Below are 16754 nucleotides of genomic sequence, written 5' to 3'. Positions count from 1 at the left end.
ACCTCCAATACATTCATATTGGAGTTTAAGATTTTAACATATGAACTTTGAGGAGGACACAAGTTTTCAGTCAATATCATTCCTTGTCTCAAAATACTCTGTGACTTCCATCACCCCAAGATAAAAGTTGAAAAACACCCAGTAGTTCACATATTTTATAAGTCCCACAATCTCTCTGTCCTTACCTCTCCCCCTCTTCTCTCTGGCTTATTTTCCTCCAACCAAGCTGATAGCTTACTTCTGCAGGGCCATTCCATTTAGCTTTTCTTTTCTGTTTACAATGCAATTCATCTAGTACCCAGTAATTTGTAAGTCTCATTTTTCATTTACTTCACATCTCTGTTCTAATATTACCTTTTAAAAATAGGTCTGCCATAATCTACTTTAAATAAACACACAAATAAATACATGACATTTTCATCCACAGTTCTTCTTTCTTATCCTTTTAAATGTTCTCTGTAGACTTTACCCATTTGGCATACTATACAATTTTAGATGTCAATCCATTAACTAACAAAGAATGTTAGTTCTTTGAGAGCAGAAGTTTTGTCTCCTATGTTCATTATTCTGTTCCTGTTATTCTAAAGGTTGCTAGAATATTAAAATTAGCAATCATTATTAATTTAGTGATTGCAATAAATGACTTCTAGAATAATGGGAAAAAGGCCATAAATATGTATTGAATGAGTTCATGAATTAAAAGTTAATGACTTTTGGTTTTACTTGCAAGTTTATAATATACAGATATATACTTGGATATTTTCTCTTTTTATTTTATCTTATATTGCTGAGCACTACCTTGACATTTGTTTCAAGACTCTTTCCCAGTGTTGTAACAGAAGTGAGATTTCCCAATGGGAACCCATCAGCAGAACCTTCCAGAGTTCCCCTTTCCATCAAGTCCATCTTTATTAGCAGCAAATATTTATTGATGCCTAAAACACGTTTTCTTTGGATTCTTCATTTTCCCTATGACCCTTCACATATGTCACCATTTTCTGAAGCAGTTCAGCCCCTATATTTCTGGATTTCCTATGTTTATACTGTGCACATACACACACACCCTCATGAGGCCTTCCAGTGTTTCTGATCTTACCACACTTCATCATGCTACTCCACTGATCACAGGTAGTGATTCCAGACTAACCTTCCCTCAATACTATCATAATTACTTCATTTTCCTTGTTACAACTCTCAAATGAAAGCTTTCATTCTTCTTTGGTATTAAGTCTATAGACTTCTCTCATAGTTTCTGATTCATATTATTATATACTTCCAAATAATACCCTCATGCCAGGAATAATGTGATTAAGGCATGGCTCTTACCTGAGAGAACTGGAATTTTCTGTAGAAATTATCTTTCTTTCATCTCAGCACATGCTCATATACAAATTTGTGTTGTTCACAACATACTTGTTCCATTTCAAGACTGGACTGCAAATGCCTTGTAGTTAAAGGCCATGACTTGTATTTTCTTTATTATATTGTTCTTTCACTTCTATTGCTTTGGCACTAGTGTGAAACACATATTAGTCAATTAATGTAACAGAAAGATATTAAAGGTTTATTAAAATAATGTTGACCTCAGATGTTCATAGATATGTTCCTAATAGTAAAGCTATAATTTTTAAGCCCTTATTCTGTAATTGCTCTAAATCTTTTTATATGCATATATGTATATTTCTCTCTCTCTCTCTCTCTCTCTCTCTCTCTCTCCCTCTCTCTCTCTCTCTCTCTCACACACACACACACACACATTAGTTCTATAAACTTTTGAAATTACTAATCAGTTTATGTCATAGTCCTGACTTGGGTTTCCCTAGATTCTCTGAGTAATAATTTATCTTACTGTGTCTTTTAAACAACAGTAATATTCAACTTTTATCCATCCACATCTACTTAAATTGCATGTCTGTATCAATGTTATTTTTAAGGTAGAAATGTCATCTTTACTACAAACTCCTATTGATGAATTTTCCATTGTGGGTGCAATGCCAATTAACCATCAACCCCTCCCCACAAGGAAAAAAAAAAAAAACAAATCTGATTAATTTTGAACTCTACATTGCCATTTACTAAGACTTGAATTGTTTCCAAGAACCCATAAAATCTTTTGTACATCTAATATAACCTTATATTCCTTTTCCCCATAACCTTATATTCCTTTATTCTTGCTTTAGTTTCTCTTGGCAATACCTACCAGGAGGAATTTTCATATGGCATAATATACATACAGATCCTTTAGAAAACTTAATAAATGCTTTTAAATTGGTGTGATTATTTATTATTTTTATCATATGAATCCTCAAGCTTATTTATTTCTAAAATGTGCTACATTACAAATCTTACTTCCTTTATCTCATATCCAGAGAACTCTCCAGAACATTTTCCAGGACTCATAAGAGACTTTGGCTTTAGGTATAACTTGGAAACATCCCATTAGATCCACCCCCTTTGGAGGAAAAAGATGCACTTTAAAATGAAATCTTTCATGTGGATGCTCCAATATGAAAGATTGGGAGGGGTGCTTCATCTCTTATTTAAAGTTCTCTTTAATAAAGTTGATTGTGTCCAGGGTTAACAACAACAACAACAAAAAAAAAAAAACAATGCATTTCTTTCAAGTAATATCCAGGAAACTTCGCTAATTGGAGTCTAAAAATCTCATGATGGACACTACCCAGTTTGCTGGCAGGTGATGTCATTTATGCCACATGGTATGCAAACCCACAGGCTTTCAGTGGAAGATTAAAATAATTTACTGAGAAGCAGTGTGATTGCTTAAGAAATGTTTAGAATGCAGCATCAACTTTAAACATGAAACATTAAATATACTAATGGATTTATTTCTTGATCTTATATATACTATAATACAACTGTTCATGAAACCCAATTATTTTCAGAGTAATTTCCCTCTCCCTAAAGAGTTATTCAGGGAACATAACCCTGTTTATAGCATGTTAAACCTTTATCTTATTTATTTTTATCAAAAGAAATAAGACATGTCTATGGATAACCCTGCAGGAGTCAAAAGCCTGTGGCAGGTTTCTGAGAATCATCTGCTTCCTCCTGAGCTAGGAGGATTTTGAGGACAGAGCTCAGGAAGTTGCCATGGCTTGGGGGCAAAGCAGGCTTTTGCAGATAAACCTTAAGTCACAGATTCTACCTTTTAGAGCCAGATACCATTTTGTGGATTAATTAATACTTGTGAAGGCTTTGAGGATGAAAGATGTTGTGAGAATACAGTTTTCTTATTTAAAACAAAGGACAGCTTTTGGGGAGCGGGAATAATTCTACTGATCAGGCTGGGTTTTCCCTGAATAGCAAAAAAATTCCAAAAGCACTTCAACTTTTCAAAAATCTATTAAGAAAATTAGTTTTACTGAGATATCTTCTCCCATATTCAAGCTGTTAATAATATATTATGTAATTGAATAATTCTATTAGAAATCATTTTCAGGATTTCACAGTTTCATATTCCCTCCCTTTTCACAAGCACAAGTGTGTTTATTAATTCAAATATTTGTTTAAGCCACTCCAGTGTTAGGAAGTGTTCTGGGCTTACACTATGCAATGAGAGGCTAACTACTGATGTCCTTTCTTGAAGATCTTTCACTGCAGAGATGTACAGATGTATTAAGAAAGTAAAGGAAGGCATCATTCTATTCCTGCAAATTATGAAATGTGTTGTCATTAGAGAAAAACAAGTTTCTGTGAGAGAGGAAGAACCTACCTTGGATTAAGTAGTCATAAAATCAGGCTTTGAAAAGGGCATTTCAATTGTCAGGATGAGTGTAGTTTATCAAGCAAATAATTGGAAGAAAAACCATACAAGCACCAGGAACAGCAAGCACAAGGGTTTGGAGGTAGGAACAAAGTTTCTATATTTGGAAAACTGCAGAATTCTATGCTGGCTAGAACATGAGGAACAAAAGCAACAGGGCAGGGGGTGTGGAGAGAGGAGGCCAGTGCCCAGATGCTGAGGGCCTTGAGGTGATAGTAAGATGTTCTGAAGCCATGGAAACCCAGGCACTAGTTAACATGCTTCTCTCATCCAAGCTCACATTTGCAACTCATTTAGCTCCAAAGCAGAGAAGAAGTACACACACCACCACAGCAACAGACTATTAACATTGAGCAATTCTTTCTTTCTTCCCTGCTGCCCTGACTGAAATTAGGTTATTACACAACAATTGGATTATACCAATACATTGCCTAGACAGTAACCAGGAAAGCCATTCTTACAGAACTCCAAGGAGAGGCAAGGAATAAGGGGCATGTTAAATCAAAGCCACACACACGCGTGCGCACACACACACAAACACACAAATAGAATTCCCAAAAGAAGAATAAAGAAATTGAGGGTGAGGAAGGAGAAATGAAATACAAGGAAGGCTTCCAGAAAACTGAAGAAAGTTCTTCAGATACAAAGAAGTGCCCTGACCAGCCCATCTCCAAATAGAATCTGGATTTCTTAGTGGAAAACAAATGAAACACACTGGTTGCTAGATGAAAAGGCTTGGGAACAAAGCTCCTGTGGGTTCTTAAATATCAAATAGTAGGATTTTCAAGATGACATTTTGATGAGTTAGGGGTAAATAAATCAGAGATGCAAGGATAAAATTTCCCTTGAAATACACAGGGGTTTAATATGATGGGGAAAGCTCTTGGCAAAACATAATGTGTGCCCCGCCAAACCCAGCATTTGGAAAACAGTCCAAGATTTTCAGCAGGACCCCAAAGCCTGACATGCTTTCCCAGCCATAATGAGACAAAGTAAGAGAGGACAAATACCCAAGAAAACATTGCTTAACTAGTATACTAACGAGTATAAATAGGCTGCAGAGATTAAACCATGCCTGGCTCAGACTTGAGATCAAGATCAGCTTCTTAAGAACTTCTTTGAAAATCTTATTTGTCCCTCTCTGGGCTCCATTCATGTACAATGGAATACTTTCTCGCTTGTTTTATCTAACTTGGGAATTTTGGTTCACCTCTTTTTAAAAGAATATATACACAATAAGTTGTACACTTACATGAAGCCAAAACATCAAATCACATGTCTCCAAAGGCATCATTTCTGATCTAGGTGTAAGGTTCTAAAACTAAGCAGTTGGATTTCTTTAAACTACTAGTGCTGTACATTATCTAAAAAAAAAAAAAAACAACTAGATTTTTTAAGTTTTTTTTCGTGCTTTTATACTATTCCTAATGGCTTGTGTCCACCATCAATGTACATGTGTGATTAGCAGATCAAATATAAAAGGAAAGGCAGAACCACTATAAAAATAATTGCATACTGAGAAGAAAACCTAAGCAACAAGTCCCAAAGAAGAAAAGATTATAACTTAAAGATATAGTCAAGAAAAAGAAAGTAATGGAAAGAATGGCACAAAATGGCACAACTCTCTCTTTCTGTAGGTAGTAGTGAAATAGAGGGAGAATGAGGAGGGAGAGAGGGAGGGGAAGAAGGAGAGATAAATTTAAGAAGGAAAGAGAAACCCCATTTGGGGTTGTTTAGCTTTTTTGCTGCTGTGATTAAAGGACCTGACTATCACAATTATAGAGGAGGAAGAGTTTATTTGAGGGCTCATGGTTTCAAATGTTTTAGTCCATAGAAACCTCATAAATGAGGCTGAACACCATGGCAGATTGTGTGGCACAGGGAAGCACCTCACATCATGGTGATCAGAAAACAGAGAGAGAGAACTCCAGGTGCCAGATACAAATGTAGACTCCAAAGCAACTCCCTAATTCCCACCTTCTCCAGCCATACCTCACCACTTCAGTTTCCACTCAGTTAATCCTTATCAGGGGATTCATTCACTGATTGCATTAAGACTCTCACAACCGAATCATTTCTCTCCTAAACCATCTCATATTGTCTCACACATGAACTTCTGGGAACACCTCACATCCAAACCATTACAGGGGGCAAAATGATATAACCAAATGTATCTCCATTCTCTGATTTTTAATAAAAGTCACCAAAGCAAACAAGATTGCCAAAAAAGTACTGTGATCTATTAAAATTTAATAGATCCTCAATCACCTCATTATTAAATAGAAAATCAATTAAGTGGCAGATCTGTTTGAAAACTACAGTGGCCCAGGATTGTAGTCATGGAGAAATAAGGCAAAGTTATCTTAGTGAAACATGAGTCATACAGCAGGTTTCACAGGATGAAATACCCCTTCTGAGTGATCATCCCAGTTTAGGGCTGGGGCCCATCACAGCTTTGTGAATCCAGGAAAATTACATTTGTCAATATTATCAGGGTTTGCAGAGCTGATGGTCCTTTGACACTATTTCACAAAATATGAGGGGTATTATGACACTTACTATTAAAGTCACCCACTGTGTACATCCAATGACCTAAGAAGGTGAATCTGGAATGGTTGCTGATTAACACAAAGTCAGAACAAAGGGGATGATAACAATAACTTAGAACAAATGTTATGAGGAAAAAAGGATTGTGTGGTTCTGGTGTTAAAAGCCAAACTCTTCTCAAGAAAATCTGATGGAAGTCTCTGGTTCAGTTCATTTCCATTTATAAACATATATTCTAACAGAACCCTTTTGATAGACTGGTATAGAAGAAAACCTATTGTTTGCAATTGTATATGAGCACAACAGGAAGACTTTATATAAAAAATTGCAGTGTCTGTATGTAGGATTACAGGCTGGTCTTTCTGCCATGATTGTTATCATTTATCAAAGGTTGTCATCTCTTCTCCTGCCTCATTTGTCGCCTCCAACGTAAGTTGATAAACAGGTGCTATCTAGCTATCCCACTGCCATTCATTCTTCTCATCTATATCTCATGATGTATCTGCTGAGCACTTCCTCAATGCTGGCAGACTGGCTCACATCCAATCTGGACAAATTGCTGATCTTTCCTGCCATGTAATGTTAAATAGGGCTTCTAAGGGACATTGGACAAATAACCCCCAAAGCCAGATTTAGCATCTAAAGATAGGTTGACATTTCTTAAGTGTACATAGTTTAGGGAGTGCTTCTGCTTTAAAAAAACTTCAAATTATACTAGGACTTAGTATATAGAATCCCAAACTTACATCTAAAGCTATCCATAATTTTGTAAATCTCAAAGCAGGATCATGTTGATCATTTGATTCTAGATGATCAACATGTTCAACTGCAATTTACAGATCATTTTCCCTTCTGATCATGAGAATGGCCTGAACATAATTAGAATAATTAATAAGGTTCCATATATAGACTTACATACAAGCTTTTGCTTACCCTAATATTTCTTTTAGCTCACTATGAGCTTCTCAGAATAGGTACTTCCTGGTGCCTGGTGCCTGGAACATTGGGAGGTATTTCAAAGTATGATGATAAGGTATAGTGAAATAATTAATTGTATCTCCTGGGGGCTTTGCTTGCCAGCATGGGACCTAGAACAACAAAGTATTTTCAGTGAAGGAAACGTAATTGGAGTTTTCTAATCCATGCTAACAATGGCATGAGTCATTGAGATGGCTGGAGGGACTATGGTATCAGTACCAAAATAAGAGGAAAAGGTGTATCTTAATGAGTTCACAAGGATTTAAGCCTCAATAATACTAAGACTGTCCTATAAATGTTTACACACCAGTTATAAACATAGTGGCTAGTATTTGGGACAAGGAAATGTGATTAATTGAAAATTTTTTTAAGGAATGAATGTGTGTACATCCAATATGAAAGAGAAAATGGAGAGAAGGAGAGAAATGAACACTTGATCCCAGGAGTCATAATATATGCAGAATTTATATATATATATATATATATATATATATATATACACACACACACATATATACATATTAATTAATTATATACATACAATTAATATAACTATATATGTATGTATATAATTGTATATTGTATATACATTGTATATTGTATATATATTGTATATATATAATTGTATATATATTGCATGTAGCAATGTATATCAGATGCATATAGATGTGTAAAAAATTACACCAAAATAGTAAATGCAGTAAATTATAGTACATAGTAGATAATTTTATTAGTTTCTTCTCATGACTTGGAAGGCAGTTTGAATTTGTAAGATGATATCTAACTTGCTATTCATCTCTCTCTTCCTTCATCATTTTCTCAAGACCTCTGTGTAGTCACTCATGAAAACTTTATGACATTAATCCAAGACAATGCAAACTGAATCAGCTATTAATGTCACTGTTATTAAGTGTTATTAAGTCCTAACATAAGAAATAAATCCGTTGGCCACTTCAGTCTCAGGTATTTTCATCTGTGTCTGGTGGAATATTACTTATGTATTCAAGGAAGAGAGTTTTAGAGAATATATCTCAAGCCTCTTTGTGTTGATTTCTTTCTGTAAAAATATTGGCTTTTTCGTTTTACATTTTCATTTTTGTTTTAGAGGAATGGTCATCAATAATAAATTTCTGTGGATATCAAATGTCACAATGTCTACCTATGGGTCTTCTGATGAATATTTTTGAAAAAATAATGGCAACATTGTTAGCTGGAAATGCATGCATCAGTTTTTATAATGGGTTGATATTTTGTAACTATCTACATAAATCCACTATTTAGATAACTATTTTATTTTCATTAGAAGAAATTTTCACTAAAACAATAAATAAGGTTACACAAGAAATTTTTTCAGTATACTTTCCTAAAGAAAGGAACCTCCTCTGTGATGCTAATTGCTACTGAAAGCATCTTTCTTCCAAACATTTATAGAAGCCAGTGTTGCCCAGAGTTAAGTGCTGAACTTATTATATGGTCTTTAGAGGGTAGGCAAAATTCCCTGGCACCAAGAAAAAGGGAAAGTATACATAGAATAAGAGGTGGGCAAAGCAAATGAGTGCATATATCCAGACACATTAAAAAAAGTGACACCATTGAGCACCATAGTTCTAAAAATGATCTAAGAAAGCTTCCCTAAACTCTTTTAGACTTGTGGAAAAAGATACTGAAGTAAAAGAAAATTTGTAGATGCATGAAAAATGCTTTGTTAAGATCATCAAATTCATTATCATCATCATCATAATTTAGTCAATCTAAAAGTTATCCATCAGACCAATAAAAAAATAACTAAAACCAAGAAGATAATAGAACTAGAAAAAAAAAAGTTATCCATCAGATATATATTTAAAAGCTAAGTACTGTGCAATATATGTATTTGGAACCTAATGATGAACAAGTCAGGAAAGTTCTCATGCATATCAGAGTGAGTCTTGTAAACAGGCAATTCTGAGATTTTAGTGGTTTGGGACAACTCATTTACCTCCAAATATATTTTCTTCTAATCTGTCATTGCATATGAATTGTTTTGGTTTGTCTATTCTCCCATAACTATTTGAATAAACGTTTAAATGTACATTCATTAATTTGTTGCTTTGTTGAAGTAGAACTTATCCTTGTGATTATCATGCCAGCAAGTACTATAGGAGCTGGGAATCCAGGTGTGAAAGGTTCAGCCCTTGGCCTTCAGTGACTCAAACAAGATAGAGGCACAGAGATTAAGCAGACAAGTACAGTGTGATCTGACAAATGCTATCCTTGGGATAAATGCAGAGTGAAAATGGAGGGTCAGAACAGGAATACCTAAAAGAGATTACAGATGAATCATAGAAAGACCCACTAATAAATGCCATATGAATTGAATGTTAAAGTCAATTTTGTGTACTTAGGAGTGCCTTAGCTAGAGACAGGGTGTATATGCACAGGGGTGGCACTGAGGGATTATGGTCCTATACTATTAGGTGATTTTTTTACAGCATTTTGCATACAGCCTGAGGAGAGAGTATGATAGGCTAAGGATCTTCAGTGGAGCATGAGGCAGGCAGAGAAGGATAGAGTGCCAAGAGATTAAAACACACCCTCGAACTTCACAAACACACCTGTGGCATAATAAATAGTTGAGTCTTTTTTTTCAGAAGCTTGCAGCTGTATTATCTATCGGTTGAAGCCCATATACACAGGTAGGAAAAGGAAGGCAACTATGCATCATGGAAGGAGACAATGAGACACTATTACTACAAGGTCTCTGAGGGACCTAAATGCATGCTATGTTGCTATTTTTAATGACTTTTCATGATTCAGCTGATTCAGTTACTAGATTCTATTGAATTCTTCTTTTGCCCTGGCTTCAGCAGGTATATGGGGAACATGAAAACGAAGAGCTTTTCTAAGAATGGTTGGTAAAATTAAGAAAGACATTGCATTTGTCTTTGTTTTATACTTGGAGCCCATTTTTTTTTAAAGCAAGTGATTTCATTGAACAGAAAGAAAAGTGAGTAAAGGTGTATCACTATCTAACAAATCATTCACATCCCTCTTCATAATTTATCTTTTGGATATTTAACAGCTTGTAATGACTGTGATCTTGCAGGTACTTCCCATAAGCTATATATGCATTATTAATAAGTGCTGTGACTGGAAATTTCCATCACTGCAATGACTCTTCGAAAGCATAAGTTCATTCAAACTAAAAATGAATAGGAGTTTGTCTAAGTTTTAATGTATGCATTCTTCTTGCAGATGGTTGAAAAAGAAGGTTATCTTCAAAAAGCCAAAATTGCAGATGGAGGAAAGAAAATAAGGTAATAGGAGTTTTTCAACTCACTATTCTATAACTATACTAGTTTCCTATATCCCCAACTTGTGTCACTCTTATTTATTGGGAAGGAAGACCCTATGGTACCAGACTAGAATAAAATTACTCCTCTTCTATGACTGTGAACAGCATTGTTTTTAACATAATTATGGTTTTCAAAGGAAGGTGCTACTTCTATATTTTTATAATTATTGCACAGAATACATAAATGAAGTGTTTCTTATCTTCCTGGGACTTACAATCTTTTTAAAATAATAAAAAAACAAGGTAGAGGATCTTAATTTCTGTGATTGACAGTTTAGGCCATGGATGGACTTATTCACAATATATAAAAAATCTCAATACAACAAAATGAGAGGGAAAAAAATTGAAGGATAAAGAATCAGAACTACATTTATAGATCAAAATAAAAATAATTTGAGAAAATATAGGAAAAATGAAATCATGAACACAGGGTATGTGAGATAAATTTTAAAAGAGAATAAGAACTCACAATACAATGACAACAAAAGACATTGAAGAAAAAAATGTTGACATGAGAATTAAGTTGTTGGTTATATTGTATACGTTGGGTATTTAGAAATAGTTCTCATGCCAGTCTTATTTTGTATTCAGCTTTGCAGTAGGTAAGTAGGTAATATGCAAGCTAGAAAATTATGTAAAAAGTACTGAAATTGGGAGACAAGGCATATACTCATGAGTATATTATTAACAGTTAAGTCCACATGATATAAATGTACTAATTAGCTACACAAGGGGACACTTGTCAATTGTATAATACAATTCATTACTAGAATGGCACTCTGGCCAACACTAGAGAATAAAATGTTTTGTTTAATGAATTAGGTGCCTATTTATTTTAAATAAGTTAACTTGAAGGGGTTCACCCATAATCCCACTACTTAAAATAACAATTCTTATTATAAGCAACAAACTATGTTTTCTGCCCATATCAAGTCTTTGGCTTTGCAAACAGGGCTGTGAATCTTTTCCTTGACTGTTATTTGGCAATGGTCATGTAGCCACCTTCCCCAGGGTGCACAAGAGAAGCACAGGATACAAGATCAAATGCAGACCTGATTCGAGAGGCAGGGCTAATCTTTGCTTCCTTGAGGAACTAACCTAGTGAATCAAGTTCTAAAAGGGCAAAAGGAGGGAGTCACTTGACTATCCAGCCTGAGTGCTCTTCTTTCCCATACACTTCAGTCCAATCTTATCAACCCATAAAAGAGTATTAAAAAAGTTATGCCTCTCCCTAGATGAGTATGTCAATAGCCTTTCTTAACCTCCCCTGCCATGTGATCTTCAAGAATTTCTACTTCAGCCTAATCAGCCCTTCACTGGCACTTGGTAGGAGAGAGGAGGTGGCAGCTCACATCAGTGCTACCCTTTGAGCTCATGCAAAGAACAGAAGAAAATTTAAAAACAAAACAAAACAAGATGATGCCCTGTGGTGATAGTTTTGTAAATCATCCTTACCCATAAGCTATTCATAAGCCAACTTTATAGCATTTTCTTGTATAAGCGGATATTAAGAGGAGGCTGAGGCACTTGGGCCCCTCCCCCAACCAACACTCATGAATACATTTTTAGGTACTTTCAATCAGTGTGGTTACCATTTTGTATTTGTCTTATTTGCACAACAAACTTAATCAGTTTCCATACAAGCTTTAATTTATAGTTTACATTTACATAAACTTCAGTATGTTCTATTTTATTGTTATTCCAATCAGTTTGCATAGCATTATGCATTCTTTCAGCTTTCATCATTTAAAGTCACATAAATTTTAGTTTTCCTTTTCTGAAAATCCCAGGTGCACAGAGCTGAGTTGATTACTCCCTTCAGTTTGTGGCCTTGTGTTACCATCATTTGAAGCAAGACCCCTAGAGCTGTTTATTTTATTCTCAGTCTGCAACTCTCAAGTCAATAATCTGTAGACATACAATCTAATTGTTGAAAAATCCACACTCCATATATGTATTTGGATATATGTGTGGTATTCTAATAAAAATCAATTGAATGTTTGAATGTGTTCCATAGTTAATAAACATTTTCCTATTATAAATCTCATGTTTCTTACTACTCTCATTCAGTGTAAGTGCTTGTTCATATCTATGTATGTTACTATATTTAAAATTACTTTATTTATTCCAGTTGCTGCCATTTTTCTATTGTGTATTGGTACCAAATTTTACTTATGCAATATTGCAGGTATGAATATTGAAGTTGTATGTAACTCCTTTCATCCCAAGCAACATCGCAGAAGCATCCACATATATATCTCCTTTGAACCTGTTAGAAATTATCTGGGGACTATAATCAAGAGTGTAGGCTTTCTTGGACATTTAGAAAGTCACTGAGTGTCATTGCCAGACTTTCTCCTGAATGAGTGTGCCAGTTCACTCTGCACTGAAGAAGGGATCCCACTTCCCCACAATCTCATTAACAAACAACATTACCACACTTTCAATTTTGACAAATTCATGACCATAGAATGTAACTTCAATGTTGCTTGTATTTTTTACTGTTTCTATTTCAGTGAAGCCTACATTTTTTTTAAATGTAGAATCATTCAGATTCTGCATCCTGAGAATTATCTATTCATAAACTTTGACTATTTTCTATTGAATCTCTTCTTTTTATTTTTTTGATAATTTGAGAGAACTAATTATATTCTAAATGATAATATTTTTTTCAAATTTAGACATTGTAGATATGTCTTCCAAATATATTTGGTTTTTGTTTTTATTTTATATAATTTACAAATTGAACTTTGTATATATGATCACTATATTTAATAGCACATGATTTTCCACAGTGTTTGTAGGCTATGATATACAAAATAATCCCTACCCTTCTTTTTTAAATTTTATTTTTGAGTCTAGTTTTATTTTAAAATAGTTAAAATTGTAGTAAATCTCCTAAAGCTTGTCAATTTTTCTTTTATATTTTGTAAAGATAGATTCTAAGCCTGTATTACATGATCAAATTCCATAACTATTTTAAAATAAATCATGCTATGTATTGCAATATTCCTTGCCCAAGGAGTCTGTTTGCTTTTATCACTAGCAACAAAATGGCCAGTTTAGTCATAATCTTGAAAAATTGTATAGATCTTATCTCATTGATAGTTTAGTAATTATTAAGTAATATACCACAGTTACTATAATTTGTATTTCCTATGTTAAATTTCTTTTGGTAGGTGGTTTCCCATTCAACAAGGATCTTTTTTGGGGGCGAGGGAGGTACCCAGGTTTGAACTCAGGGGCACTCGACTGCTGAGCCATACCCCCAGCCCTATTTTGTATTTTATTTAAAGACAGGGATTCATTGAGTTGCTTAACACCTCACTTTTGCTGAGGCTGGCTTTGAACTTGTTATTCTCCTGCCTCAGCCTTCCAAGCCACTGGAATTACAGGCATACACTACCATACCTTGCATCATCAAGGATCTTTATATCATTTTAATACATTGTATTGATTTGAAAAGCAATCTTACTAGATGCATGTGACCAAATGCTTTACTAGTAATGCTGAAATAATACTAGCACATTGACTTTATTATCATTTCCTACTGCACAAATGAAGAAACTTAGTTACCATATTAACCTCTTCTTTCCCCCAGATTTTATTAAAGGATCCTATCATATATTTTAACCCTATTCTCTGTTTCAAACATGTTTGCTTTATCTTTGTAGCTTTAAGCTATTTAAGGCCAAGAAGTTTAAAAAAAAAAAAAGGGGGTCCTTTTGTTTTCTGTCATGCATAATACCAAGGTCTTCTTCAATTGTCACTTGATAAATATTATTGTTTAAATTTCTATCAAATTTTTTACTCATAAATCCATTTTAGATCATCTACATCTTGTAGTATTATCTTTTTATTCCCCCTATTTATTCTCCTTTTCATTTGTCTTTATTCCTTTTTTCATGTATTTTCTCTAAAATTTTGTATTTTGATTTATCTCAATATGAACAGGAGAAGGTGACAGGAAGGAGAACTTGTTGGCTACATCTTATATTCATAAAAGGCCCTAAATTTAGTCTTATTTCAAAATGAGGTTATGCACATTTCCCTTGTGATACTCTGACAGGCTTGAAAGCAGAATACATTCAGCATTCAACTTTAATTTTTAATTATGAACATAGAAATTATGCTTCAGCTTTTCTGAAGAAGCTTAGGAATTTCTTCATTTGGGGAATTCCATCTCCAAAACTGTAAGTTGCACTGGCCTCTATGAAATTCTATGAGGCCTTAGTAAACAGTTTTTTTGAAGGCTTAAATTACAAAAGGCACATGTCATTGTGATTATGCTCTTTCAGTACCTCACACTTCTGTCTCTGAACTCGGATCTTTTGTTTGTGGATCTGTACATATCATGTACAGATTCTCACTCTGCTGTCTTCTTCAGAGGAACATGAGAATACATGGGGGTGAAAACATGGACAGAGATGGGTTTGAAAATAAATACATATAAGGGTTTTGCTGTGATTGTGTCTCCTAGTACCTGCCTTCATTCCAGGGCCCATGAATCTTTTTTTGTGTGTGTGGGGATGTGTGTGTATGCGTGAGTTTCAACACAATTGTTACTCAGAATGAACTTATTTTAGAATCTGATACTAAGGTATCCTCCTCATGTGAATTTATTATTTTTTTCCTTAGTACTTTCTGCTCACTGTGGTAATAAATTCTTCCAGGCTAAACCTGTCTTTTTCTATATTCTTGCCACACTGATAGAGATGTATGTCTCTTGGACCCACCTTTTAGCAGTTGCAAATTATAAGAAGCTTAGAATATGAGAGAGAAAAAATAAGATTCTAGAGCTACCAGTCTGAGATGAGTCAGGACATTTAAGTGTATGAGGGATTTTGTGGTAAATTGGTCAGGGACACTACAGTAAAATCACTGGTGGAGGATCAAGCCAAATCCAGCATGACCAAGTCAGGTAACAGTATCTGAAATTTATGAAGTTATCTCAGATACTTTCCTCTTATTGGTCTGTCATTTCGTCATTAGCTAAAGGATGCACGAGTGATCAGTATAGGATACAAAGTGTTGATGTTTAGAGCAAATGAATGTGTTAAACTCAGAACTTATGCTCACAGGCTCTTATAATGACATTGAATATTTTAAGGGCCATTTTCCATCCAGCATTCTCCAGACAAGCAGTTATAAAGTTGCTGTTATTATGTGCTGCCATCCGGTGTCCATTTTGTAGAATGTCAAGATGATGTCTGTGTCGAGTTTTGTTTTGCTTTTTTTCATTTTCCAACTTCATGCTCAGGATTTGTTTTAGGAAAGTTCTCTGAGTGTTCCACTCAGATAAAATGTCTCAGCAATTGCATATGTTAAACAAGATTTTTCTTAAATTGTAATTTCCCCTTAGATATGATTTGCTTTGTATGTGAAAAGTTAAAGATGCCTGCATTTATTATTTATTTATTTATTTATTTATTTATTTTCTTGTCCCAAGATCTGTTTTCTACACTGAATCTAGCATGGGTCTTTCACCTGATTTTTACCTCTTTGTCTGTGCAGAGACCTGGAATAGCCTTATTTATTCCTGGGAACTCTAACTTATTAAGATGGATATTTTCTGAATTACATGTCTTGCTTTATGGTAAAGTCTCTTGAGCAACTTAGTTTTTATCCTGTATATGGTAAAACACAGTGTTCCAGGGCTGTCCTTGTGGCTCAGTGGTAGTGTGCTCACTTAGCAAGCACAAGGCCCTGGGTTCGATCCTCAGTACCACATAAAAACAAATAAAGGTTTTGTGTCCAACTATAACTAAAAAATAATTTTTAAAAAAACAAAAACACAGTGTTCCAAATGTTGGGATGAAATGTGGGGGCATTAACTGGTTCCTATTATGGATGAATTTACCTGCTGATCATCAGGATGAGGATGGAAGGCAGGGATAAAATGACTGGCATTGCAAAACAGCCCAGGTCAGGTTAGGATACAGCTTTGCAGTAAGGAGAAAAAGGTTCTGTCTCCCTTTCTTAACTTCTGTCATGATACTCTGCAATACATGCTAGATAAGACTGAAGGGAGAGCTGGTGCCACCTGCTCTAGAGACAGCTGTTACCGTGGAATGAGCATAGGCTCCAAGGTCCAGGAGATGTGGCCTGATT

General features: G+C 34.7%; 1 protein-coding gene across 3 annotated transcripts in view; it reads left to right on the top strand.

The window, feature by feature from the left end:
- The window catches only part of Arhgap15 (Rho GTPase activating protein 15), a 619786-nt gene that overhangs the window by 79417 nt on the left and 523615 nt on the right, over nucleotides 1-16754 (top strand). For all 3 annotated transcript variants that reach the window (XM_046463726.2, XM_058585366.1, XM_058585365.1), the window contains exon 4: nucleotides 10544-10605. In XM_046463726.2, the coding sequence (XP_046319682.1) occupies nucleotides 10544-10605 (62 nt within the window). The remainder of the gene's footprint in view (nucleotides 1-10543; nucleotides 10606-16754) is intronic.

This window comes from Marmota monax, unplaced genomic scaffold, assembly GCF_021218885.2.
Source record: "Marmota monax isolate L192 unplaced genomic scaffold, Marmota_monax_Labrador192_F-V1.1 WCK01_AAM20220418_F8-fsc00034, whole genome shotgun sequence".
In the NCBI taxonomy this organism is placed as follows: domain Eukaryota; kingdom Metazoa; phylum Chordata; class Mammalia; order Rodentia; family Sciuridae; genus Marmota; species Marmota monax.
The sequence above is the reverse complement of the archived record's forward strand: the minus strand, read 5'-3'. Positions and strand labels throughout refer to the sequence as shown.